Source organism: Trachurus trachurus (genome assembly GCF_905171665.1).
Source record: "Trachurus trachurus genome assembly, chromosome: 20".
Lineage (NCBI taxonomy): Eukaryota > Metazoa > Chordata > Actinopteri > Carangiformes > Carangidae > Trachurus > Trachurus trachurus.
This window is the reverse complement of record NC_139911.1, coordinates 2,879,346-2,905,760: the sequence shown is the minus strand read 5'-3', so window position 1 is coordinate 2,905,760 and position 26,415 is coordinate 2,879,346. Positions and strand designations below refer to the sequence as shown.

General features: G+C 43.5%; 3 protein-coding genes across 4 annotated transcripts in view; 1 reads left to right on the top strand and 2 right to left on the bottom strand.

The window, feature by feature from the left end:
- Positions 1-891: 891 nt before the first annotated feature.
- On the top strand, positions 892-18,551 carry ift74 (intraflagellar transport 74). Of its 2 annotated transcripts, none has more exons than XM_083995138.1 (20): positions 892-957; positions 1,702-1,835; positions 2,638-2,779; positions 2,882-2,930; positions 3,064-3,162; positions 3,281-3,341; positions 3,519-3,578; positions 3,946-4,007; positions 10,517-10,655; positions 11,415-11,477; positions 12,662-12,805; positions 13,239-13,279; positions 13,563-13,642; positions 14,488-14,541; positions 14,749-14,846; positions 15,903-16,029; positions 16,611-16,774; positions 16,969-17,085; positions 18,046-18,106; positions 18,259-18,551. In XM_083995138.1, exons 2-20 carry the CDS (start codon positions 1,707-1,709, stop codon positions 18,372-18,374), a joined length of 1,806 nt encoding a protein of 601 aa, XP_083851264.1. In that variant the 5' UTR covers positions 892-957; positions 1,702-1,706; the 3' UTR covers positions 18,375-18,551. The 2 variants fall into 2 exon arrangements, with proteins under 2 accessions (XP_083851264.1, XP_083851263.1); XM_083995137.1 differs by having other exon boundaries at positions 16,960-17,085.
- Positions 5,271-9,417, bottom strand: LOC311003445 (leucine-rich repeat-containing protein 19-like; the record flags this gene model as incomplete). Its single annotated transcript, XM_083995212.1, has 6 exons — positions 5,271-5,605; positions 6,933-7,151; positions 7,620-7,707; positions 7,810-7,921; positions 8,583-8,830; positions 9,316-9,417. The coding sequence occupies 6 exons, from the start codon at positions 9,415-9,417 to the stop codon at positions 5,271-5,273; spliced, it is 1,104 nt and encodes a 367-aa protein (XP_083851338.1).
- A 1,519-nt stretch (positions 18,552-20,070) lies between the features above and the next one.
- The window catches only part of zcchc2 (zinc finger, CCHC domain containing 2), a 33,526-nt gene continuing 27,181 nt past the window's right edge, over positions 20,071-26,415 (bottom strand). Inside the window, exons 14-16 of the mRNA XM_083995136.1 lie at positions 23,335-24,942; positions 20,950-22,548; positions 20,071-20,868 (exon numbers count right to left, since the gene is read on the bottom strand). Coding sequence (XP_083851262.1) covers positions 22,469-22,548; positions 23,335-24,942 — 1,688 coding nt within the window. The 3' untranslated portion in view covers positions 20,071-20,868; positions 20,950-22,468. The remainder of the gene's footprint in view (positions 20,869-20,949; positions 22,549-23,334; positions 24,943-26,415) is intronic.

Sequence of the window (26,415 nt, the reverse complement as noted above, 5' to 3'; positions counted from 1 at the left end):
TGTCCAATCATTGGTTTTATAGACTTTACAAACATCAGATTAGTCTAAACGGCGATATAGTGACATGCAAAAGTAGATATAAATAGCGAAACTCTCGTCCGTCACTATTGTTCGAATGCTGGTTTTCTACCCGGAAGTAGTTGTAAACAACAAGGCGATTCGTCCTATAATTGTATCTTTTTGTGGAAGGACCCCCTCGAAAATGAGATGATTCATCTCAAGGGGCTATCCTGAATAAATAAATTCAAATTCAAAATAAAGTCTAAGAAAATTCAGCGAAGTGAAGTGCCTGCAAGATCTCAATTTTAAACTGACTCCTCAGTCAGTGAGGTGCCTAGTGTGGACACCTCATACTCCTCTGGGGGAACCACAGAGAGGTTGAGGGTGAACGTGCCCTCATCAGGATCCAGGGGGGTGTGGGAACAGGAACTGGGGGTCGGCGGGCCTGAGCTGGAGGTGGAGAGGGGTGAACTGGGGGTGGAAGGTTGGGAGAGGTTGGAGGAGGTTCTCCACCACACTTGGCTCCAGAAAAGTCATAATAGTGAAGAACCTCCACACTGACCCTTCTCCCGCAGCTGATCCACTTTTTTTCTCCCTGACTATCTTCCTCTCCTTCATATAGCGGTCCCTTAGGTTCTTCCACCTTTTCTTTAGGTCCTCCACTGTAAGTAATGAAATACATGTTGTTGTTTTTTTCTACAATTAACTGTGCCTGTGCTACATTTGTGAAAGTGGTCTCTTTTCCGAAAAAAATTCTCACACTGTTGTTTGGTCTGCACCTCTGCTGAGCGGTAGGGGGCAGAAGCGCATTGCACTCATCACGCTCCGCATTACGTCATCAAGCAAAGAAGACGGTTGCCAGGGTTACAGTCAACGTTACCATCAAGCAGCAGCAGCAGCTCAGCGACTGTTTACTCACCGTGTCACCGTTAGTTAGCTCTCAGTTTCCCCTCTCAGGTAAACGAACCACCCGGCTGCTTTGGTTGTAAATGTTTGAGGTTTATACCGTCGATGAAAAACGATTAGTTCAAAGATTAGCAGCGCCTGTGCTAATTAGCTTCGCCACGGCCCAGTTATACCAAGGGAAGCTAATGCTAAGCTAGGTAGCTAACAACCATTACACGTTTAAAAACAACATTTCCCTGATGGTAGTAGGTGTTTACAATGTGTCTGATGGGAAACGATAACTTTGTCCTAACTTAAAGATATGTGCAGCGTTAACACATTAATTGCATGAATCACTTTATTTGTATATTTGATACTGTAGTAGGCTCATGAAGCTGACGGGAAATGTTATAAGTGATACTTCGGCTGTTGTTGTTGTCTGTCTTCACCCTTTCAAAATAAGAGTTTTAGATAGATAGATAGATAGATAGATAGATAGATAGATAGATAGATAGAAAAACTAAACTAAGTGTGCAAATAACATATAAAAGGTTCTCTGACTTTGAATCACTGCTGCAAATATAGTTGTTGTGTGACTGGTTTGTTCCCCACAAGCTTGTGTTAATTACTCATCATTCAGTCACTAAAACAGGTGATGATGCATGGGTTTAAAATCATCCTCCACGCTCTTGAATAAGTGAAAATAAATGTGCCCATGCAGTGTCCTCATCAGTAGGTTGATGAGTAATGTGGATTACTTTGCAGCCAGCAGCAGTTGTTATTATGTCCATATCTATATTTTTTACCATGTTTCAGGCGTCATGTCGAGCCAGCGGCCTGCCTCTGGCATGGGCCGCCCCATGAGCCGCAGTGGGTCTGTGGTCCCTGGTGCTGGAAGACCCCCAACAGCCATCAGACCCCCTCCCACAGCCATACGGGTCGCTACCGGGGTGAGTCAGCTGTAGTGTGGGTTTAGTTTAGACCTAAGGAACAAGTTCTCTTCTTGTTGTACTTATTTGTTCGTTATTTGTACATGGATCCCCATTTGTCATCACCTTGGTAAGGACTATTCTTCCTGGGGTCCGTTTAAAGACGGACAACTTTAAATCACAACACAGTCAAAATAGTCGAACAATTAAGACAAACTACAAAAATATATCAACAACAATCCCTTATAATTAGTACAACAAATAGGATAAAAACCTTTAAAATAGCCTAGATTATAAGCAGGTAATAAGTTGCTCATAATATGATTTATTTATGCATGCAGGTTTCCTACGCAAGTATGGGAAGTATGGAATTTGATTTTATACATTTCCAGGTCTGGAAAAGTATGGAAAATGGAAACTATAGTATGGAAATACTGTGTATTATCTGTGTTTGGTCTTCTCTGAAATTACTTGGTTTAATTATTTAGTATGCGCTATTGTACCTATCTACAATCTCCTGGAAATTATTTGGTGACATACAGATTCAAAATAATGAAAACAAATGATTAATTGCACAATTTATTTACATGATACACACATTTAATAACTCAAATGTCACACTTTTTTTTTCCCAGAGAAGTCTGGAAACTAGGGTCTGGAAAAAGTATGGAATTTAGAAATTTTAGACAGCTTTTTTGAGTGTCTTTTTGAATCTTAATTTTATTTTTATCAATACCAATCAGATAAAGAGAGAGTCTGTGAAGTGAAATTACCTTTTAAGGCCAGTGTGATGGATTTTGTTCCTTCTTCTTCCACTATACAGATGGTCCCAGGTACCAGTGGTCATCCCGGTATGAGGGGTGGGATCCCCGGCGCCGGCCCTGGAGTCCTGACGGCACCGATCAAAGTGACGGACAGACCTGTGACCCAACAGGGGCTCAGTGGGATGAAGACGGGCATGAAAGGTGGGTTTGAAGTGAATCACTGACGTTTAAACTTACGGAGAGTTTTAATTTATCGGTATCTGTAAGAGCTTCCAACAACCCGCCTCTCTCTTCCATCCCCAGGACCACAGAGACAAATTCTGGATAAATCCTACTACTTGGGTCTTCTCAGGTAAAGAACGAGTGGTACAACTTTGCCTTTAAACTAAGAGATACATACCGGCATATGTAAAGTGTATTATTCTGTAATGATCTATTAAACTTTTAAACATTAAAAGTGAATGTTATTGTTGTTTTTGTTACAGGAGTAAGATCAACGAGTTGACCACAGAGACGGGGAAACTGCACAAAGAGATCGAAAATTACAACCAGGAGAACTCGGTCTATCTCTCCTATGAGAAGAGGTGAGTGGTGTTTTTACTGTTTGTTTGTTTTTTTAATCTTGATACAGAACATTTTTTTTTATAATTTAACAACAGACAGGCTGCAACCAAACCGTTCTTCTTCTCTCTCCACCTTTAGAGCTGAAGGTCTGGCTGCAGAGATCAAGGATTTACAAGGGCATCTGGCAGACTACAACATGGTAATCACAAACAGTATTTTCAGTGAGCCGCTATTGTGAAATATGTTTAGTATTACAAGTTTATTCCAGAGGTTTAAGTTCCCCGCATTATATGAGACATTTGAGAAGTGTCTAAATGAGTTCTGTTGATATGTGTCAGAGTGTTTTTTTTAACTCTATCTATATTTGTATTTCCAGCTGGTGGACAAGCTCAACACCAACACAGAGATGGAGGAAATGATCAATGACTACAACTTTGTGAGTACTTTCTGTTATAGTGAAGCACCGGTCCACTCTGACATCATCCTCATCTGCATGTGAGATATTATGATGACATGGAAACATAAGGAGGCTGCTTTAAAATAAACAAACCTTTATTTAAAGTAAAAGTCAAATAAAAATGGCAACAGGTGAATCTACAAGAATCCTGAACACAGTCTGAACGTTGCTGCTACTTCCTGAACACAAACACAAATCTAAAAGTGCAGTATAAGATTTCACTGCAGATCGTAAAAAAAAAAGGAATTAATCATAATGAGTTCACATGACCAAACATAGAAATGTGAAACTTTAAATCCACATTTTAGAGAATGTAATTAACGTGTCTTTCTGTCTTCCCTCTCAGCTGAAAGCGCAGAACGACAGAGAGGCTGAAAGCATCGACAGCATCTTCACTGAGCGGAGGGAGTGAGTGTTATTACAACGTTTAATTATGATTATTACTGCGTGTTCTCACAAACACAGTGAGTGACATTGTGTTGGATCATTGTGCTGAGGTTTCCGCTGCAGTAACACATGACCTGAGGTTTTTATTAATTAAGATGCTGCCTCACGACGACACGACACGTCTCTCCTGTAAATCTCTGCTTTTGTTGATGCAGCAGCTAATCCACTCTGACTGAACACACTGTCCTGGAGAGGAGGCTGTGAATATTTACAATCGAGTCTCAGATTAAAATTATTTGATCAAGTCTTATTATTCTAAATATTTACATATCTAAAAAAAATCTTGTGCACAATATTTAGTTCTTCTGTCACTATAAATCCTTGCAGAGAAGCACCGGCCTGTGTGCATAAACCCAGGGTGTGGACCAGAAGGATGACACACCTCTGTGAGCTGTTTCTTATGTGTTGACTCAGTCAGGAACAGGGAGTTTATAAGAGGAGCCAGAGCTGAAAATGTCACAGTTACGTTTTTACTTCATGTCTGTGGCCGTGATGTGATGCTGGAGAGGAGCGAGAACTCAGCACCGACACTACAACAAACTTAAACAAACTTAGAGTAAGAGCACACAGCAAACTCAACTCAACCCTGCTAAAAAGTCAAATATACATATTTGCACATTTTAACAGCCCTCAGTTAAATGGATAGTTCAACATTTTTGGCAAATTGGCCCATTGTCATAATCCCTATAGTTTTAGGAGTGGGTTCGTTACCTTTAATTGTCGGTGCAAGCTGTTTTTAGAACGGCGGAGCAGAGCCGTGAGCTGCTCAGAGCTACGCTACGGAGGCTAATTGGATTTCTTGGTTTCCCTCATCAAACTCATCAAATACACAATCCAACAACTCCACAACGCTCTGGTGGACAAGTTGTGAGCTGCACATTCACCACGCTATGAGATAATAACACAATGTTACCACACAGAGTTGTTTTAGAGAGAAATTCATGCAAAACCGCTGATGTGCGTTTCCGTTGGGAATCAGCATCAGTCTCTGTATTTCCCTCTAAAACAATTGTGTATTTGATGAGTTTGATGAGGGAAACCAAGAAATCCCATGAGCCTCCGTAGCGTAGCTCTGAGCAGCTCACGGCTCTGCTCCGCCGTTCTAAAAATAGCTTGCACCGAAAGGTAACGAACCTACTGCTATGACTATAGGGATTATGGCAACGGGCCAATTTGCCAAAATGTTGAACTATCCCTTTAAACACCTGTTGTTCAGTCAGTCAGTCACTCGTCCCTCTTGATATACGGATCCTCAAAATACCCATCTTCATCCTCCTCCTCCTCCTCCTCCATCTCTATCTGCCCGTCCTCTTCTTCTTCGAAGACGAATGTCTGATGCTGGACGTACGTCCCTGAGAAGACCGTGGACACGAAGTCCCCCCCCTCCCCCTCCCCCTCCCCGTCCTCCTCGGGGTCCAGCCGTCGATGCCGGTAGTTGTGGAACTGCTTGTACCAGGAGGGGCCCTTCACCGCCCCCATGATGAGCATGGAGGTGACTGTGGCCAAGGCTGCAACACAGGCTGTGAACTTCCAGGTGTTGCCCAGCAAGGGGGTCGGGCCTGGGGGGGGCGGAGAGGGGAGAGCGTTGTGGTTATTGTTGTTAGGTTCTATTTGTTCACATTAAAGGACAGTTCTGGGCAAATTCAACTCGGGGCTGTATTTTCCTAACATTTTAGGTCTAAAAGAAGGAATCTGAAGATTTTCTGTTTAATTGCTCCTGTTTTGTGGTAGTTGTGTCTGTCCCCGCATCGCCACAACAGCGATGAATGGGAGCGGATTGAAGTTCCGCTACTTAGGCTGTTTACATCCCACAAAGCCGCAATGTTTTCCCACAGACAGCGTCAGATGGCGACTCAAACATGCAGCCAGAAGTTTATTTACTTCAAGTAAGCCGACATGTTTGTAAAACTAGATCTAATTCAAAGTCTCGCGCGAGACCCAAGTTGACGCTCGGTGTGTTCGCGTGCAGTCGGAAGGCAAGGCAAGGCAAGGCATCTTTATTTATATAGCGCATTTCATACCAAGGCAACTCAATGTGCTTTACATAAAGACAAAACATTAAAAAAAAAAAAAAAGAAGCATAAGACAGAATAAAAACAAACAAAACAATAAAAACAGAGTTAAATGCAAGAGCAAATAAAAGTAAAATAAAAGAAACATTAAAAAAAAAAAAAAAAAAAAAAAAGCATAAGACAGAATAAAAACAAACACTAAAAACAGGGTTAAAAGCAAGAGCAAATACAAGTAAAAGAAAAGAAAATAGATAAAGTTTTAAGTTCTCAGCTATAAGCACGTGAAAAGAGAAATGTTTTTAACCTGGATTTAAAAGTGTTTACAGTTGGGGCTGATTTCAGTTCTGCTGGTAGTTTGTTCCACTTGTGTGCAGCATAACAGCTAAATGCTGCTTCACCATGTCTGGTCTGAACTCTGAGCTCCACTATCTGACCTGAGTCAGTAGATCTCAGAGCTCGACTGGGTTTATATCCTACTAACATGTCATTCATGTATTCTGGACCTAAACCATTCAGTGATTTGTAAAGCTCCCGTTTGTGTCATAAACACAGGAATATCAACTCTTGACTTGCTTCAAGTAAAAAAACTTCTCAGTGCATGTTTGAGTCGCCACCTGACGCTGTCTGTGGAAAAAAATTGCGGTTTTGAAGGATGTAAACAGCCTAAGCGGCGGAACTTCAATCCGCTCCCATTCATCGCTGCCGTGGCGATGCGGGGACAGACACAACTACCGCAAAACAGGAGCAATTAAACTGAAACTCTTCAGATTCCTTCTTTTAGACCTAAAATGTTAGAAAAATACAGCCCCGAGTTGAATTTGCCCAGAATGGTCCTTTAAGATAAACAGCTGTAGGCTACCTCTGTCAGTCTGACCTGGGCTGATGTTCTGGTCCCGGTTGGACCCAGACAGCGTGGTCTTCAACCCAGTGGATGAACTCAGAGTGACTGTTGTTGTTGTTGCTGCTGCTGCTGTTGTTGTTTGTGGGTCTGTAGTGGAAGTGTGTGGTGGTGATGTGTAACACGAAGCTGCAGCTTCTAGAAGTCCGAGTCCATCCCGATCATCTGGAGAAGCACAGGTGGCTGCTGTCGCCCCTGTCCAGACAGACAATTTTAATTTTCACTCAGTTGAATGTGAGCTTTAGTTAAAGGGATACTTCACCCAAAAATTCACCAATTTTCTACTCACCGTCATGCCAACTTTCAGAGTTATCAAAACGATTTTGGAGATCCAGGAGGGGGGTCCGGCCCGCAACAGATTTTCAGCAGTATGGAGGTTTGTTTCATAGTGTGTGTTTTGGACGATTCAAAAGTGAACTCTATCTGCCGCCATTATATGAAAATCCGTTTCCAGCCAGACCCCCCCTGGAACTCCTAAAGCGTTTTGATGACTCCAAAAGTTCTCCAAAGACAGTGACGGTGAGTAGAAAATTGGTGAATTATTGATTTTGGATGAATTTTCCCTTTTGAAGATCATTGTTTTTGCTGTTTTTTTTATTCCCAAAGTTAGATCTTGTTTTTGTTTTTTGCCCCTGTGACTTTAAATGATCAAACAGTTTTTACCAATAGTCACATTTGCGGCGGCGATCTCTCTGATGCTGCTCAGCAGGGAACAGGAACAGTTCCAGGGGTTTCCCTCCAGGTTCAGCACCTGATTGGACGAGACAGGATCAGATCGGTGATAACACAGACAGGTTTAGTCATTGTATCGTTCAGATCTTAGATGGTACGACGGAGTGAAACAGTTTTTTACCTTCAGGTTCTTTAAGCCACTGAGCAGCTGCGTAGGGAGACGTGTCAGCAGGTTGTGGGACAGATCGAGCTCCGTGAGGACGTCCAGGCCCATGAAGGCCTCAGGGTCCAGGCTGCAGCAGCACAGACACACACAGATCTGGGATCAGTTGTATTCTTTACTCTTAAAGGGATAGCTCACCCAAAATTCAAATTTCACTCATTATCTACTCGCCCTCATGTCGACTAAGGGCTGGGAGAATTTTCTGAGTCCTCCGTGTCTTCTCTGAGTTACGGGGGGGTCCGCGCAGCAGTATTTGTCCATAGTGCTTGTCTGTAATGTCCCTCTTGTATTGAAGCCCCGACATGAGAAATTGTTCCGCCGGTATTTGCACTGACACAGGCAAAGCAGTGAACTGAGACAGTGGGAGCTTCCGCTACAAACAAGCTTAAAATATAGACTTAATTAATTTTTTTCGTAACAATTTCTCATGTCGGGGCTTCAATACAAGAGGGACATTACAGATGAGCACTATGGAGGTATTTGGATGTTTTTTGGTGTGTCTTTTTTGACGAAGAAAGTGAGCTCCATTTGCAACCATTATATGGACAAATACTGCTGCGCGGAGCCCCGCTGTAACTCAGAGAAGGCACGGAGGACTCTGAAAATTTCCCAAGCCAAATGAAATTTGAATTTTGGGTGAACTATCCCTTTAATAGATAAATAAGCCTGGAACAGCACTGACATCACACCCGTTTGTCCAATCCTGCTGTTGTGAGCATCTCATTATTCACCTGCTGATGTTGTTGCTGGACAGAGACAGCAGCCGGAGCTGTGGGACCACGGAGAAGAACCGAGCCGGTACTTCGGTCACCTGGTTTCCATCCAGGTGCAGCTGCTGCAGCGCTGGATAACCGGCCAGCGCCTGTCGGTTTCCCTCCGTCAGAACCATCACTCTCCCCTCAATCACCAGTTTAGCAACAAAGGAGCTGTTGTCACTGAGGGGAAACCCGTCGGTCCTGTTCTTCACCTCCTGCTGCTGCTGGATCAATGGACATTTATTTATTATTACCACAGATACAGACAGTTAGTTAGTTAGTTAGTTAGTTAGTTAGTTAGTTAGTAGGGCTGGGACGATATGCTTTTCTCCCGATTCGATTTTTTGGATGGCGATTCGATTTAAATTGCGATTCTACGATATTGCAGATTCTCTCGATTTTTAGTCTGCATTTTTAATATTTATCTGCACACAAATACTGTAGGAGCCTAGAAATTAACATACTCCGTTATAAAGTGAACTTAAACACTTTTCAAAACCTGTACTCTCTGTATGTAAAAAAGGCGAACAAATGCACATTGCACAATATTTAATTTTTTTTTTTTTTATCGATTTTTGAAAAAGTAAATCGATTTAAAAATCGTCAAAAAAGATATCGCGATATTTATGTGAATCGATGTTTTCTCCCACCCCTATTAGTTAGAGGACAAGACTGGTCCCACAGTGGTAAAGATTAGACATGTACATACAGATGGCAGCCTGTCCCCGTCCCCAGCCTCTCCCAGTTTGTCCATGAGCACCGCTGCAGTCAGACACAGCAGCGGGAGAAGCTGCTGCCACCTCTGCATCATGCTGCTGTGATGTGATCAGAAACAAACAGTGAAGGGAAGTTAATACAGAAAACACACTGGCAAGGGCAAAGCAAGGCAATTTTATTTGTATAGCCCGTTTTTTACAAACAGTTTGTCTCAAAGGGCTTCACATAGCATCATAACAACATCCCCTGTCCTTAGACCCTCACATCCACTGAGGAAAAACTCCATAGATCGGAGAAACCTCAGGGTGAGCAACAGAGGAGGGATCCCTCACCCAGGACGGACAGACGTGCAATAGATGTTGTTACAAACAAGAAAACAGACATTAGAGACTATTTATTATAATTTTAGGGTGTAAAGTTTGCTGCTGTTAATCCAAAATTATATTTAAACGTCTGCACTCAAAGTAATCTGATAAAGAAAATCAAAGCTCTTGATATTTCTTCACATATTTGTATTTACGGTATATACAGTAGAGCTCCACCATGCACAGTCTGGACACTAGTCTGATAATCATTGTCATAAAAACATGATAATAGACGTTAAGACAAAATCGTGTACGTCCTGGATCAGATAGACGTATTTCTATATCTATGACATTTACATTTTAATATAAATCTCGATAGAAAGTGAAGACGCTTACCTTTTCACTTCAACAGGGAACAGAGATGAACTTTCAGTCACCTGAGCTCTGACGCAGCAGCGCCGCTCTGACCTTTGTTCCCGTCGTAAAAGTGACGGGACTGACACACTGTTCCTGCTCGGCAACTATTTTATGATTCCTCAAGTCTGAACTCACGACCTCCACGACCTCCTCCTCCTCTCCGTCTCACTGTGGGGTTTTATTTTATTACTGTCTTTAAGTTGGAAATGCTTCTTGCACAGGATTCATAACCAGGAAGAGAGGAAAGAAAGAGGGGAGGGAAGAAAGGGGGAAGGGTTTGTATCAGTAAGTTGCAGGTGATCCTTGTCTCCCTATCTAATCTAATCCATCACACCTGCAGCTCGCGGCTCGAATCTGCTCCGAGATCTTTCGTCACGTTCCTCTTCTCTTCTCCACGTGATGTTTTTTTCACATGAAGCTGAAATAAATAAGTGAAAACAATAAATTAATGTGTGTGTGTGTGTTTTACAGGAGAGAGGAGGCCATCAAGGCGGTGGAGGAGGAGATCAGGAGGGAGAGGCAGGTGGCTGACGAGGTCGTCCAATCGATGCCGGCCGCCAAGCAGGAGAAGTATTTCACCATGGCAGCGACCAATGAGGAGCTGCTGCAGGTAAAACTGTAGCTAACATGACTGTAACACTGTCATAACCTTTTATATATTAGTGTAACACTGTCATAACCTTAACAAGCACTTCTCTACACACACACAGTGAACAGGAAACATCTATAAGTCAGTTCTGGACTTTCTGAGCTTTATCTGTGCTTTTAAACGTCTCATTAAAGCGCCACATATCATGTACAGTAGTATAGAGCTCTGGAAAAAATAAAGAGACCACTCCAAAATGTTCTTAATAAATTATTGAACTACTATTGAACTCCAACACAAGCAAACCTCACTCTACTTAGCTGATCACCTGAACCAAATCATATTTAATGAGGGAGAAAGATTATAAATAAATAAATAAAAAAAACACTGCTGCGATTAAAAATTGGGATTATTCCACCAATGTTGATTTCTAAACTCTTCCTAAGTTTAAAAAGTAGTGTTGTTGTGTTGTTTTAAAATTAATATGAACTTGTTTTCTTTGCATTATACAAGGTCTGAAAACACCAGAATGTTTTTTTGTTATTTTGACCTGTTGGCATTTTCTGCAAATAAATGCTCTAAATGACAATTTTTTTATTTCCAATTTGGCAATTTAGGAGAATTTTTTTCGGTAGGTTATAGAATGAAACAAAAGTGTTCATTTAACTCAAACACATAGCTAGGAACTGATCATTTTGAAGTGGTCTCTTATTTTTTTCCAGAGCTGTATATATTTAAACTGTAGTTAAACCTTGTCTTTGTTTCCCTGTGTGTGTTTGTTAGGAGCTGAGTGTTCTCCAGGAGGAGCTGGACATCCTGATGACCAGGAAGGAGGACTACGAAGCCGTGAGTTGGATTTGAGAGAGGAGAGACATTTTAAATATCAAATATAATGTAATTTACACAGTCAAACAAACCACAGAGAAACCACAGGGACGGGAGCAGTGTAATATCTTTAAGATCATATAAAGATATAAAATAATCATTGTAATTAGGGGTTGCATGACTTCAGATTTTTTAAAGTCGACTCTAATGTTATGAAAGTCGAGTCGACTGATGACGTCATTCATATTTTTCCCATCATAACTAAAATCACAGGAGGAGGGAAATGCTTTCAATAATCTGTATTCACTGACAGACGCTCATGCACAGAAATTAGTCCACAGAACAGCAGGTATATAAACAACAAGCTGTAAATCTTTTTTTTATTTTGTAACATACACTCCTATATAAGTGCAAAAGAAAATACTGTAGCTACTGTTCGTTTAACAATTAGGGAGGAAAACGACACACAGGCCTCGTCACCATCACAGTCCTGCTCAGTCACAATTGCAGTCACAGTTTTTGTTGTTTTTCGATCCTGGTTGGTTGGTTGTTTGTTGTGCGCGACGTAAAGCTGTCGATATGAGCTGAGTTTTTTTTTTTTTTAATTGTCGGCTTATTCGGCTGCTGTGGTGTGCAAGTGTTTTTTTTTTTTTGCGCTAGTGTTACATGCTACTTTTTTTTTCATCAGCGATCCGCGGAGCGATCACGGATCAACACTGATCCATTGCACCACTACTGGCTCTTCCTCATGATCATCCACATCCTCACTTTGGACACTCTCACCTAGAATAAAAGTAATAACCAAGTTTACCAAGGCCATGAATTCAGCAATAGAAGACAATTTAAATCAATTAGGGTGACGGATTATTTTCATTTAGCGTTTGTTTCAAGCAGCTCTTCTCTTGTACTGTCACATGATCAGCTACTAGTTGACGTCAAGCTCAAAACGTCATTGTGGACTAGTCGACTAGTCTGTGCAACCCCTAATTGTAATAACATCAATCATGTAACGCATCCTGGTCCTGGATAATCAACAGGAAATGGAAACCTCAGCTGGTTACAACATCACTAATTAATTAAACGTCGACACACATGAATGTTCCATGAGGCCGGAGGTTTGGAGCAGCGGTAACGTGATCGCTGAGCTCTGTTCGCTGATCTGTGATCTCTGATCTCTGATGATGTTTGACTCTGTGTGTGTGCAGGAGCTGGCCCACTCGCAGATCAAACAGGAAGTGGTGCGGCTCCACGAGACTCTGTCGGCGCTGGAGACGAAGCGCGACGCCATGGAGGCCGAGCACAAGAGTCTGGGTTCGCCACAGGAGCAGAGAGAGAAGCTGTTCAAACAGGTCGCTGCACAAAAACACTACCAACACACTTTACAGTAGAGCATTTTAATCAACAGTTCGGTTCATTTACTACACTGCTAAAAAAAATAAAGGGAACACTTAAACAACACATTGTAACTCCAAGTATATCACACCTGTGTGAAATCAACCTGGGATGAAAATTTTGATTTACATTGATCATTTTTATGTTATTTTGTTCTCAACACACTCTGCTATATATTGAATAACGATTTTAAACTGCAATATTTCATTAATTGAGATCTAAGATGTGTTGTTTAAGTGTTCCCTTTATTTTTTTGAGCAGTGTAGTTTATTGTGGCGCTTTCGACTTTGTCTCCCAGTCGTCCTTCATGACAGAAACATTGTTATTGAGTGATGATTGATTGATTAATTGATTGATGGATTGATTGATTGAAGATGTTGTGTTTCCCAGGTGAAGGAGGACAACCAGGAAATCGCCAGCATGGACCGACAGTGAGGACACATCATGTCTTATTCATAATACATTTTAATAATAATGATATATTTTATTTATAGAGAGCTTTTCAGGGAACTCAAAGTCACTTTACAGACGATAAAAACAGCAGATCATACAAGTAAAAATAGAAAAAATGGAAAACTCATTAAGACATTTTGATTACAGATTAAAACAAATACAACAATATATTTAATTCTATATCGACAGATAAAATGGAGAAGTACTATATGAATTCGTTTTCTATGTATTTCGTTTCTATGTATTTTTTTTTGTGTTCAGACTCACAGAGATCAAGGACCGGACCGGACAGATCGCAGAGGAGATCCGGCAGCTGGAGCAGGACTCAGAGGAAGCTCAGGGTAACACAAAGAAAAGAAAAGAAAAAATCACTGGAGCACTTCAGCTTCAGACTTTTGTTTTGTTTTTCAATTAATATTCAATTAGTTTTTAATTACATCTGAATCTTGTACAATTTAGTTGAACAATTTTTCCCCTTCCTTAAAAACTGGAAGCTTTACACCTTTGATAACGTATAGATAGATAGATAGATAGATAGATAGATAGATAGATAGATAGATAGATAGATAGATAGATAGATAGATACATAGATACATAGATACATAGATACATAGATACATAGATATTTTTATTTACAGCAGTTCAAAATCCTTGTCTCAAACCTGGTTTCACTGGATTGTAATTGTTTTTACCTGATCATGATTGTTTGACTGTTCTTACTTGTTTTCCTGAATATTTTCTGTCATGTAAACTCTCGTTCTTCTTTGCTGTATTTGTTGTTTCTCTCGACACCATTTTAAATGAGGACTTTTCCTCAATGGTCTTCGAGAATAAATAAAGGTTATAATAATAAAACACAAGAATAAACATACACACATACAAACATTTTAAAAGGAAAATGTCAATACAAAAGTAAAACAACTGTAAAAACATCACTCTCAGTCCAATACATAAATAATAAATAAATAAATATATCAGGAACATTTCATTCCTAACACATCCTGGTTCAGAGGAATCTCATATTTCACCTCTGAAACTCATCTCATTGTTTCATCTTTTAATAGAAACCCTTGTTGTAACGTCTCTGCTGTGAGTCGCAGCGCGTTGACCTGCTTCCACATGAAGAGTGACTCATAACAATAATGATGATGATGATGTGACTTCTCTGTGTGTGTGTTTCCATCAGGAGAGTGTCACCAGAAGTACAAGGAGCTGAAGAAGAAGGAGGAGGAAATCGACCGTAAGCTGAATAACTGGCTTCATGTTTCTAACACTATGAACGTTACAGCTACTGATGATGGTTCAGTCCTCAATATTTACAAACAGCTTGAAGCTGGTGCAGCTGCAGGTTGCGGCCACCAGGTGTCAGCAGAGTGTGTGTGTGTGTGAGGAGGAGGAGGCTCAGGAGGAGGAGAATCACAGCAGCTGGTTCCTTCCTTTGTTTCAGGCTTCCTGGAGTCGTTCGAGGAGCTGACGGCTCAGGAGATGGAGAAGATGAGTCAGTGCGAGGAGAACGTCGTCTCCCTCCTGGAGCACTGCAGCAGGGTGAGGAGGAGGAGGAGGAGAGAGGAGGAGGAGGAGGAGGAGGATGTGAGGAGGATGTGAGGAGGAGGAGGAGGAGGAGGAGGAGGAGGAGGAGGAGAGAGGGGAGGAGAGGGAGTAACTGATAGGAGGAGGGAAGGAATGTAAACATTAGAGTACGAGAGCTGGAAACATGATGTCAGAGAAAATAACAGAGGGAAGTGGCGTTTAATAGAGAAGACTGTGTGTGTGTGTGTGTGTGTGTGTGTGTGTGTGTGTGTGTGTGTGTGTGTGTGTGTGTGTGTGTGTGTGTGTGTGTGTGTGTGTGTGTGTGTGTGTGTGTGTGTGTGTGTGTGTGTGTGTGTGTGTGTGTGTGTGTGTGTGTGTGTGTGTGTGGTTGCCATGTTTACAGAGGGCTCTACATATGTAGGCATGACAGAATTGTGGATTTGATATCAGCAGATATCTCCTCTATCTTCAGGTCTTCCATCATGCTGTATAAACACTCTACTGTGAAGCCGAGTATGTTCAGCCTGTGTAACGATGTCTAAATGTTCTCTAACGTAACAGCTAATACTCCCGATGTTGTTGTTGTTGTTAATGAAAATCATAGAGAGGTGTTGATTCATTCTGGAGGTCGGCTGTACCTTTGATTACAGCCTAGAGGAACCAAAGAGCTGAAATAGCAGCAGCTGAAGCAGACCGTCTCTCAGCTGGGCTAAAGGTGTAAACTTCTAGTCTTTATATTTGGTAGCCTGGGGAATGTGCATAAGGTGGTTGTGAGGAGCCTTCAGATGTTCCTCCCCAAAAGAAGAGCTAAACAGTTAGCCAGGTACTGCTCGGTCTCAGTTATTATTGGTAGCCGTTCAATCTGGAGGAGACAATGTTTTTTGTATCCTTGGATGTCTGTTTTCTATCTGATCTGTAGGTCATTTTGTATGTAACGGTGTTTAGCCGCCCAGGCGCTTTGTGACTGACCGTCTTCCATTGTCAACTGCATTGGCAGTATTTATGTCCCTTGTGCAGGAACCCTTGTACTTCTTTATTATGTGGGCATAAATAAATATTTCAAATGTGTAGAACATGCTGCGGCTGCGTCAGGTCGACACGGTGACGGCCAACGAGCTGAAGAACCTGCAGGAGGTGCTGGTGAGCAAGGAGACAGAGGTGGTCCAATCAGAGAGCACGGCCCGGGGGCTGACAACAGGTCAGTCTCACACACACACACACATTTATACACACACACACACACACACACATTTATACACATTTACACACACACCTTCTCACTCACTCACTCTGGAATTCTTTACCATCTCACATCCCTAACACCGACTCTCTCCCTCTTTTCAAAACAAAACTCAAAACCCACCTGTTCAAAATTGCTTATCCACTCCACCACCCCTCACTCTAACATTCCCCTTTATTCTGCACGGTTTTATTTATTTGTTCCTTTTATTTATTCATTCTTACATTTCATTTCATTTTTTTTTCATTTATTAGTTTATTTCATAGGGACAGGGCACCACTAATCAACAGAGTTAAAAGAAGAACTGGAAAACTGAAAAAGAAAAAAGTGGGCCAGAGTTAGCCAACAAGGCTAGTTTTCGTTCGTTGTCCCTGGCCAGATGTTAAAGGCAACCTTACTGATGTTTTTAATGTTGTTTATTCTGTGTTTTGTGTTTTGGTGTTGTTTATTGATGATTGTAACTGCTGTAAAGTGTCCTTGAGTGGCGTGAAAGGCGCTTTCTAAATAAAATGTATTATTATTCTGTGTGTGTCCGTCAGAGTCCCAGCGGCTGCAGCAGGACCTGGAGAAGGTGCAGCAGCTGGAGGGGAAGATCACGGCCGAGCTGAGCAGCCTGAAGGAGCGCGTGGTCTCCATGGAGACGGAGCTGGTCACCTACAGAGACCTGGACACGCTGAGACGGACGGCGGAGGAGAAGAAGAAGGTAACATGGCCGCCTGAAGAAAGACACCAGAAGATCTACACATATCTGTCGCTGCCGCCCAGAAACCTGACCCTGTGTGTGTGTGTGTGTGTGTGTGTGTGTGTGTGTGTGTGTGTGTGTGTGTGTGTGTGTGTGTGTGTGTGTGTGTGTGTGTGTGTGTGTGTGTGTGTTTGTTGTGAGTGCAGCGGCTGCAGGACGAGCAGGTGTCTCTCACTCAGCGCCAGGACTCGTTCAAGCAGCTGCTGCAGGAGATGAACCAGAAACATGAAGCTCTGAAGACCAAGCTGCAGGAGAACGAGACTCACGCTCAGGTCAGAACAACACAACCACTTTTTATTGTGTGTGTGTTTGTGTGTAATGCATTGATGCATCTTTAAAAAAAAAACACAGATTTTTAGTTTTCTCCTCACTACTTTCAGAATTACAGAAGAGCATTAGAGCCAACAATGGAGTTTTTTTTTTTTTAAGATTCTAAGATAAAAACTCAGAATTTCTGACTTTTTTCTCAAAAATTCTTAGTTTTTAACTCAGAAATTCTGAGTTTCATATCAGAATCTTTAAAAAAAAAAAATCTCCGTTGTTGGCCCTAATGCTCTTCCGTACAGAATAATATGATAGTTTTACAAGAAAAAGTCATAATTTCAGGAGTCTAAAGTCATAATATTTTAACCTGTTGTTTCAGAGGAGGCAAGTTGTTAAAATGAGGCCGTGCAACATTTCCTGAAGTTGTGCTTCAGTGTAGGTTTCACAATCAGCAGCACATTGTCATCAGAATCAGGTCTCTGAAAAGAATATGGAAGAAAATGCATCTACCGGTATTTTCTTTCTCATCTTTTTTCTCGTGAATTTACAACTTTATTCTCATAAAATTGCCACTTTATTCTCATTATATTATGACTTTATTCTTGTAAAACTATGACTTTATTCTCGAAGTCTGTGAAAACATTTTTCTCATGTGGCCCTAATACTAAAAAAAACCCAAACTGTACGAAGTATCTCCTCTGCACAGTCTCATTTTCTTTCTCTGTAACGTTGTCGTGACATCGTGACTCTGAAATATCATCAGTCAGCGTGAGAGGTTCAGGGTCAGCCCAAAAAACGGGGAAAATGTGCACTCATCCCTTTTTCAGTGACCACTGTTAGTTATGTTGTTCCAGACTTGTGTTTCTTTCTTTTATTTCTCTTCTATTCTTCACATGCCTAACTGTGTGTGTGTGTATGTGTGTGTGTGTGTGTGTGTGTGTGTGTGTGTGTGTCTGTGTGTGTTTCAGCTGGCGAACCTGGAGAGGAAGCTGCAGCACTTGGAGCAGAATAACTTCGTAATGAAAGAGTGTATCCTTCACGGTCTTTAATCTGTTGTGTGTTTGAACCGGCGGCGATGACTGAGCTCGCCGAGCCCTGTGATTGGTCGTTCGTTGACCGGTGGTGACATCATCATCATCATCAGCGTTTCCTCATCAAAGTTTCCTCAACTGCAGCGTCAGTCATCGCCTCCAAATCCCAGGAGAGCGACTTCGACTCGGTCGCCAAGAACGTCTGTCAGCAAGTGGCCGAGTACAACAAGTGTCTGATCGAGTCGCTGCAGAACAACAGGAGCTGAACACACGGCCTGAGTGAGTGTGTGTGTGTGTGTGTGTGTTAACTGTGTGAACACGCATTAATCAGTTTATACAAAACACTTCAGTTTGGGAATGTGGCTCTTTGTTCCTGAACCATAGATATATGATATACTGTATATACATATTGTATTTAAAAATGCATATTCCTTGTAACTGTAGTTTCTTTTGCTCTGATCATTTGAATAAAGATAAAACAAATCTTTCATGTTTAAAATTATAACTATTTGTCAGTGTAAAGCAAGAAATATAGAAGATTTACACGTTTTTTTTTAAGGTAAAACAGAATTTTGAATCACTGACGGTGGATCATGTTTAGAGGTTTGTTGGTTTTCACAGATTTATACTGTTTGACTGCAGCTTATTTGCACTCATTAAAAGCCTAATGGAAAAATAAACTTTTAAAGGTCGGTAACCTGCCACAGTAAATATCATGTGTTTGTTGCTGTCTTTTGAAGCTCTGCAGAGTTTTTTTTTAAATAAAAAAGTCAAAATGTTTATAATATATAATAAATCACAAACGTTTTATCCTACAAAAGAAACTTATTCATAGCTTAATTTTTGAGAAAACATTTGTAAAAGTAAATATGACTCGAGGCTCGTTCTGTGCCAATCTGTAAAAAGAAAAATCTGGACAAATTCACTTTCCATTTTTTATATTTATTGCTTTTAATTACAGGAAGAAAAAAAAACAGATCAACAATTTTGCATAAAATTCCGCTCTAGAAATATATTTGACCTTTCCAGTACATAGATATCAAAGAGTAGAGTAAACATTACAACTGACTGAGGGTAGCAGGCAGCACAGTGTCGCCCCCCCCTCACCCCTCCCCCACGCCCCCCATTGCAAATGTACAGTACAGCATTTATTCTTGAAAACCGTCCAGGTCGTTTGGTGCCTCCTCAGTATTTACACCGGACTTCACTCTTCATCCACATCATCCGGTCTGATCCGGTCCGATCCACTTCAAGTCTCGAACCAGAGAAAGAACTCTTTTTTTTTTGTTGGTTTAGTTTGTGTTTTTTTTTTTGTGGGGAGACAGTTTGGGACATAAATAAAGTTTGGAGGTGAAGCTGGAGTCTGATTGATCAGCAGTGAATTGTCCTTTAGCTTTGTTTCTTTTAAACATTAAAGGGATAGTTCAACATTTTGGCAAATTGGCCCATTGCCATAATCCCTATAGTCATAGCAGTAGGTTTGTTACCTTTAATTGTTGGTGCAAGCTGTTTTTAGAACGGAGGCTCATGGGATTCTTGGTTTCCTTCATCAAACTCATCAAATACACAATCCAACAACTCCACAACGCTCTGGTGGACAAGTTGTGACCTGCACATTCACCACACTATGAGATAATAACACAACGTTACCACACAGAGTTGTTTTAGAGGGAAATACAGAGACTGTTTGATGAAAAACTGCCCCTGAAGGCAACGTGCATCAGCGGTTTTGCATGACTTTCCCTCTAAAACAACTCTGTCTGGTAACGTTGTGTTATTATCTCATAGCGTGGTGAATGTGCAGGTCACAACTTGTCCACCAGAGCGTTGTGGAGTTGTTGGATTGTGTATTTGATGAGTTTGATGAGGGAAATCAAGAAATCCCATAATGAGCCTCCGTAGCGTAGCTCTGAGCAGCTCACGGCTCTGCTCCGCCGTTCTAAAAATAGCTTGCACCGACAAATAAAGGTAACGAACCTACTGCTATGACTATAGGGATTATGGCAATGGGCCAATTTGCCAAAATGTTGAACTATCCCTTTAAATATCTCACAGTCGCTGCAACGTTCAGGACAAACTGCTGCGTGTGCATCGACCAACGTTCACCAACACAACAAGCAGGACGTCCACAAAGGCCTCAAACAACTCAACACACACACACACACACACTTTATAAGGTGAAACTATAATGATGTCTGAAACGGCTGCTTAGAAAAAGTGTTAGTGTTCAGTTTTAATTTAAAAAATCCAACATGTTTGTCACCAACAGGTTTTGAGATGTTCAATGTAACGAGAACTGTTAACACTTTGTTCCCCGTACGGAAGCCTAAAGTGTTCAATATTAAATAAATACTAATAAAAGGACCAACAAGCTCAGACTGTGAGTTTATTCCTCATAATAAACTGTTCCAGTGGAATAAATAAATAAAAAAGATGTTAATGTGATTTGAAATTAAATCTCAGAATGAAAAATATAAGAATGATTTAAACTTTGCAAAAATCTTTATTTAGTTATATTCATATATTATTGAACACTTTGAGCCTCTACATTCTTTCCTCCTGTTCATTATTTCAAATGTTTCCAAAACAAAACGAAACAAAAAAAATAGCTGTTTAATAATAAAAACCTAGAGAACGTTAAGCTTAAAGTCAAATATTAAAACTATAGATCTGGGTTCAGGGTTTATTTTTAAGTTCTTAAGTTCAGGACAAGTCAGATTTTTGCCTCGGTCAGAGAGCGAGCGAGCAGCGTTTTACAGGCTGGAGATGGAACCTGCTGCTGTTTCCTGTTTCAGATAATAAAATAAAAATATATCAGTGACATTAAATAACTCAACTCACTTTCACACTTTTCTTCTCGTGTGTTTTCAGTTTGTCGAGTTGCGAAAAACAAAATGAGAACTTACATGAAACACTTTTAAAAGCTGCTTCATCAAGGCATCGACAGCTGAAACATGTACTACATTCAAAAAGAAAAAACCTGTTCATATATATACTGTATATAGTATATATAAAAAAAAATAAGAACTTGACTTAACGGCGGCGACGCAGCAGCAGCAGCGTCTCGACTTCCTGTAGTAGAGTCACTGTTCAGTCTGACTTTATGAATGGAGACGTTAACGAGACAAGTTACCACTGGTTTGACTTTAGAGACATGCAATGACATCATCCTTAGAGAGTAGTGGGGGGTGGGGGGTCGGGGTGAGTGGCAGTGTGACGCCTGAGGAGCAAACTGAGACCTTTAAGAGTGGTTAAAAACTTTTACTTCCTGTCTGTCTGTAGCTTACAAGTGTCCAGCTTCCTCTTGGTCGATTTTTATAGATTTTTTTGTGAATGAATGAGTAAAAGTGAGTGAGAAGGGGAGAAAACATGGCGTACAGTACCACTGCTTCCTGACACGAGGGAAGACCTCACTCTGTTTCACACCTTAACAAACAGTCAAAACGCTGCATTTACTGATTAGTGTGTGATTTTTTTTTCTTTTTGTTCTTTTTTTTGATCGAGAAAATAAAATAAAATAAAATAAAATAAAAACGAGTCCTGTAAAGTGGACTTGGTTTTTAGTGAACTTAACTTCCTGCTTCACTCTAGTGCATTTCACCAAGTAAAACATAAAAAAAAAAACCACAAAAAAAGCAGCAATTACTCTCTAACCAAACATACATACATATATCAAGTGGCAAAAAATAAAAATAAAATAAAAATGCATGAGATCCATACATTTCAATACAGTCAGATTCCTTAGATGAGAAAACGTGTACATTCAAAAAACTTACAGCAAATTTGAAAGTTAAAACAAAAATAAAATCCCATCTTCGTTTTTCTTTTTTTTTTTTTTTTTACATTATGTTTTGATTCTTTTTAGTTTAAACCTTTGAAAAAACTGCTATACAGTAAAATCCCAGGTGAACAACAGTAAGAAGGAGGAAAAAAAATAATGAAATAAAACACAAACATTTTAGAAATAAGTGAAATAAGAACCGTTTTTCAGTCGAGACTTCTTTTTTTTTTCATGTAAAACACAACAAAGTTTTACCTCCCTCCCTCCCTCCCGCCGCCAAAAAAAAAACTTCTGTCAGCTTCTAATAATTAATTAATAAGTTAATTGTTTCCAACCCTCAGTGCAAAAATATTAAAAAACAAACTGAAAGGGAAGGGGGCGGGGCCACGACAGTGTTTCTCTCAGGCACAAAGTACGAAGGCGTTTCTCTCCTCATGTACACACACAAGCTTTAGTTCACACGCACACGCACGGTGAGGGGATACAGGACCATCGCCATGGAGACGAGACCAGAGGAACTTCTTCATCCTTACATCATCATCATCATCTTCTTCATCTTCGTCTTATTCGTCTTCTTCTTCAGTCGGCATTGTCAAACGCTTCTGAAATGTGAGCGGCGGCGGCTGCGGCGGCTGCTGCGTACTTCAACCGGAAGCCACCTGCAACGAAAAACAACACAACGCACAAACACAACACGACACAACACATACACACACACACACAGGCATCCAAACGTTGGACACACACACACACACACAGATGTAAAAAAATCCACACACACACACACAAGAAGGATGCAACGATCAGTGGTGGAAATAAAGAAAGAAAAAGAATAAAAAAATAAATGTAGGAGAAACGATGCAGTAAAGGTCAGTTACGCAGTTTTTTTAGTGTCTGCTTCTAAACTTTGTGTTGCTTTTTTTTGTTGCTGTTGTGTAAAACTTTGTTTGTTTGTTCGTGTTGCGTTCGCTGCTTCTGTAAAATAAAAAACAGTTTGTTTCACATCTCTGAGCTGAATCTTCATGAGTTTAAACCTGAGTGCTGAAGTTCTGTTTCTTTTTTTTTTCTTTTTCTTTTTGTCGTTTTATTTCTGAGCGTCACATTTTCTGTTCAGTTTCTGCTCCGCCTACTTGTTGTTGTGAACCTTTAAAAAAAACAAACAGACAAACCAACAAAAACAAACAAACACAAACCACAGGCGTCTCGTCTCGTCGGTCGGAGACTCTGAGACTCTTGACTCTGCGGCGCCTAAACTGCTGCTGCTCGTAGTCTATAGTAGCTGTATAGTTTTAGGACTCTTGACGCCTGCTGCAGAGGATTGTGGGTAGTGGAGGGGGGGGGTTGGGGTTGGGAATGGGGAGGGGGTGAGGTGGGGGGGGGGGGAGGAGGAAGGGGGAGGAGCTAAAGGCTCTTCTGCTGTTTGTCCCGATACCTGGATGCTTTACCTTGCTGTGTGGAGTCTATGGCCGGCTGGTTGCAGTCCTGAGCGTAGTGGCCGCTCACGCCACAGTTATAACACGACACGTTGCCGTTCTTCTTGTTCACGCCGCCGCCGCCGCCGAGCGTGGCCGCCGCCGCCGCCGGCATCATGCCCAGCGGGTTGGGGTAGACGTGTTGGTAGAGGCGCGGGCAGAACGCCGCCGTCGCCGCCGCCGGTCCGGACGCGGCCGCTGCAGCCGCCGCCGCCGCCGCCATCTGCTGCTGCAGGTTGTAGGCGACCGCGGCCGCCTGCGTGCCGAGCATGTGGGAGTGGGAGGGGACGTCGGCGTGGCTGTGGGGGTGCGTGTGCGTGTGCAGCTGTGGGGGGGGGCCGTAGTGCGGCGAGGCTGCTTGCGGCGGCGCGGGCGTGAAGAAGGTGGGCAGCTGGGCGGCGGCGTTGGCCTGGTGGGGGGGCGTGGCCTGCGTGAGGTAGCTGCTGCTGCACAGGCTGGTGATCTGGAAGAGGGGGGGGGGCAGGCTCAGCACCTGGCGCGCCGCCGCCGCCATCGGGTGGGACGGGAAGAAGAGAGGAGCCGCCTGGCAGCTGGGGGCGCCGCCGCCGCGACCGCCACAGTTGTTATGACAACCACAAGTCCCACATCCCATCTGCTGCTGCTGTTGTTGTTGTTGTTGTTGTTGTTGTTGCTGTTGTTGCTGTTGTTGTTGTTGTTGTTGCTGTTGTTGTTGTTGTTGCTGCGGCTGCTGGAGAGCGATGGGGTTGCCGGCCGCAACGCTGTTGCTGTAGGACGTGCAGTCGCTGTGCGGCGTGCTGTGGGTGAGGGCGGGGCTGGGGGAGGGGGCCGGGCCGGGGGTGTGCGTGGGCACCGCCGGGGGAACCGCCGCCTGAACGTGGCCCGTTGCCCCCGGAGATGGAGCGGCGGCGCCAGCGGCGGGCGTTGCTCCGGCAACAGCAGCAGGCATGACGGGCGCCGTGGCGGCGGCTGCGGGGGGGGGCAGGTTCAGGCTGTAGGGCGAAGGCAGAGCCGACGGCAGCGTCAGCCCGGGGTGTTTGGGGTGGGGGGGCTCCGGGCCGGGGGGGGGCAGGACGCTCATGGCTCTCACGGCGGCCGTGGGGGCGGAGACGCCACCGTCGCCGTGGGGGGGGGGCAGACCTGTTTTAAACCTCTGCACCAGCGGCTGCGCGGCGCCGGGGGGGTGCAGGCCCAGCGGCGAGACCCCGAAGGTCGGCAGCATCTCCCTCTTCTCCGCGTCCGCCGCCGTCGCCAGGGGCAACGGCATCATCACGGCCGCCACAGCCGTCCCCCCTCCTCCTCCGGTTGGTGGCGGGGGCTTCCCGTCGGGGGCGACAGTCTGTCCGGGAGGGGGCGGGGCCAGAGGCAGCGCTGCGGGGTCGGCGGCTCCGTTGGGGAGGACGTAGGGCAGCGAGTGCATGAAGGGGAGCGGGTGGTGGTGAGGGGGGGGGAACTCTGCGTCGGGGTGACACAGCGGCGCCATCGGAGCGCGGTGGGCGTTGGACAGCAGCGGGTGGACAGAGGACACGTCCCCAACCGCCGCCGCTGGGGGGCCGGGCTGGTGGGTGAAGAACACGCCTTCGTCTGAGTGGCTGTCGGTGTCTGAGGGAGATGACATCATTGGGTCAGAACAGATTCAACATTCATCATCATTATACAAACAAGTGTGTGTGTGTTAGAGCTGTCAAAACAAACTTCGCTCTTCAAACAGAATTCAAATTATAAAAAAAAAAAATGCAAAAAAGCAGCTCACGGCTCTGCTCCGCCGTTCTAAAAATAGCTTGCACCGACAATTAAAGGTAACGAACCTACTGCTATGACTATAGGGATTATGGCAATGGGCCAATTTGCCACTATGTTGAACTATCCCTTTAAGTTTTATATTGAGTTGGTAAAACGCAAGTGCGTTATGTTGCATAACAGATTTGGTTGGAATGCCCTTTAGTGGACGACACAAATTAGACCACAGACCCCCCATTGGACAAAATTTGGAAACAAACACCCGAATGACCCTAGGAGCTATGTTGTCGGGGGCTTAATGCCCCTGGTAGGGTCTCCCAAGGCAAACGGGTCCTAGGTGACGGGTCAGGCTAAGAGTGGTTCCAAAACCCCTTATGAACGGCATATCATCAAGGAAGACCATGTCGCCCGGATCGGCTTTACCAGGGCCCCACCCTGGAGCCAGGCCCGGGGTTGGGGCTCGCAGGCGAGCGCCTGGTGGCCGGGTCTCTGCCCACGGGACCCAAGGAGCCGAAGGAGCGACGTGGGCCCGCCTTCCAGTAGGCCCACCACCTGCAGGAGGGTTCAGAAGGGGCTGGTGCCGTGTGATTTGGGTGGCAGCCGTGGGCGGGGGCTCCGGCGACCCAATCCCCGGACAACGACTCTGGCTTTAGGGACATGGAATGTCACCTCGCTGGGGGGGAAAGAGCCTGAGCTCGTGCGGGAGGTTGAGAGGTATCGACTAGAGATAGTCGGGCTCACCTCCACGCACAGCCTGGGCTCTGGTACCCAACTCCTTGAGAGAGGCTGGACTCTCATCCACTCTGGAGTCGCCCACGGTGAGAGGCGACGAGCTGGTGTGGGCTTGCTCATAGCTCCCTAGCTCAGCCGCCATGTGTTGGAGTTCTCCCCACTTAACGAGAGGGTCGTTTCCCTGCGCCTTCGGGTCGAGGATAGGTCTCTCACCGTTGTCTCGGCCTACGGGCTTCTGTGCTAGCCACAGTTTGTCCATAACGAACACCATGTTCAGGCATAAGGGTGTCCATCAGTGCACGTGGCACCAGGACACCCTAGGCCGGAGGTCAATGATCAACTTTGTAGTCGTGTCATCTGAGGGGCTGAGCTGTCAACTGATCACCACCTGGTGGTGTGTTGGATCCGCTGGCAGGGGAGGAAGCTGGTCAGACTTGGCAGACCCAAGCGTATCGTGAGGGTCTGCTGGGAACGTCTGGCAGAATCCCCTGTCAGGGAGGTCTTCAACTCCCACCTCCGGGAGAGCTTTGACCGGATTCCGAGGGAAGCCGGAGACATTGAGTCCGAATGGACCATGTTCTCCACTTCCATTGTTGACGCGGC

What these genes read in the sequence shown, in the direction of transcription:
- ift74 (XM_083995137.1), top strand. Translation starts at nt 1,707, where the DNA reads ATGTCGAGCCAGCGGCCTGCCTCTGGCATGGGCCGCCCCATGAGCCGC. An exon ending in CCATACGGGTCGCTACCGGG is followed by an intron (nt 1,836 to 2,637) that starts GTGAGTCAGCTG and finishes TCCACTATACAG; the next exon opens with ATGGTCCCAGGTACCAGTGG. An exon ending in GAAGGAGGAGGAAATCGACC is followed by an intron (nt 14,542 to 14,748) that starts GTAAGCTGAATA and finishes CCTTTGTTTCAG; the next exon opens with GCTTCCTGGAGTCGTTCGAG.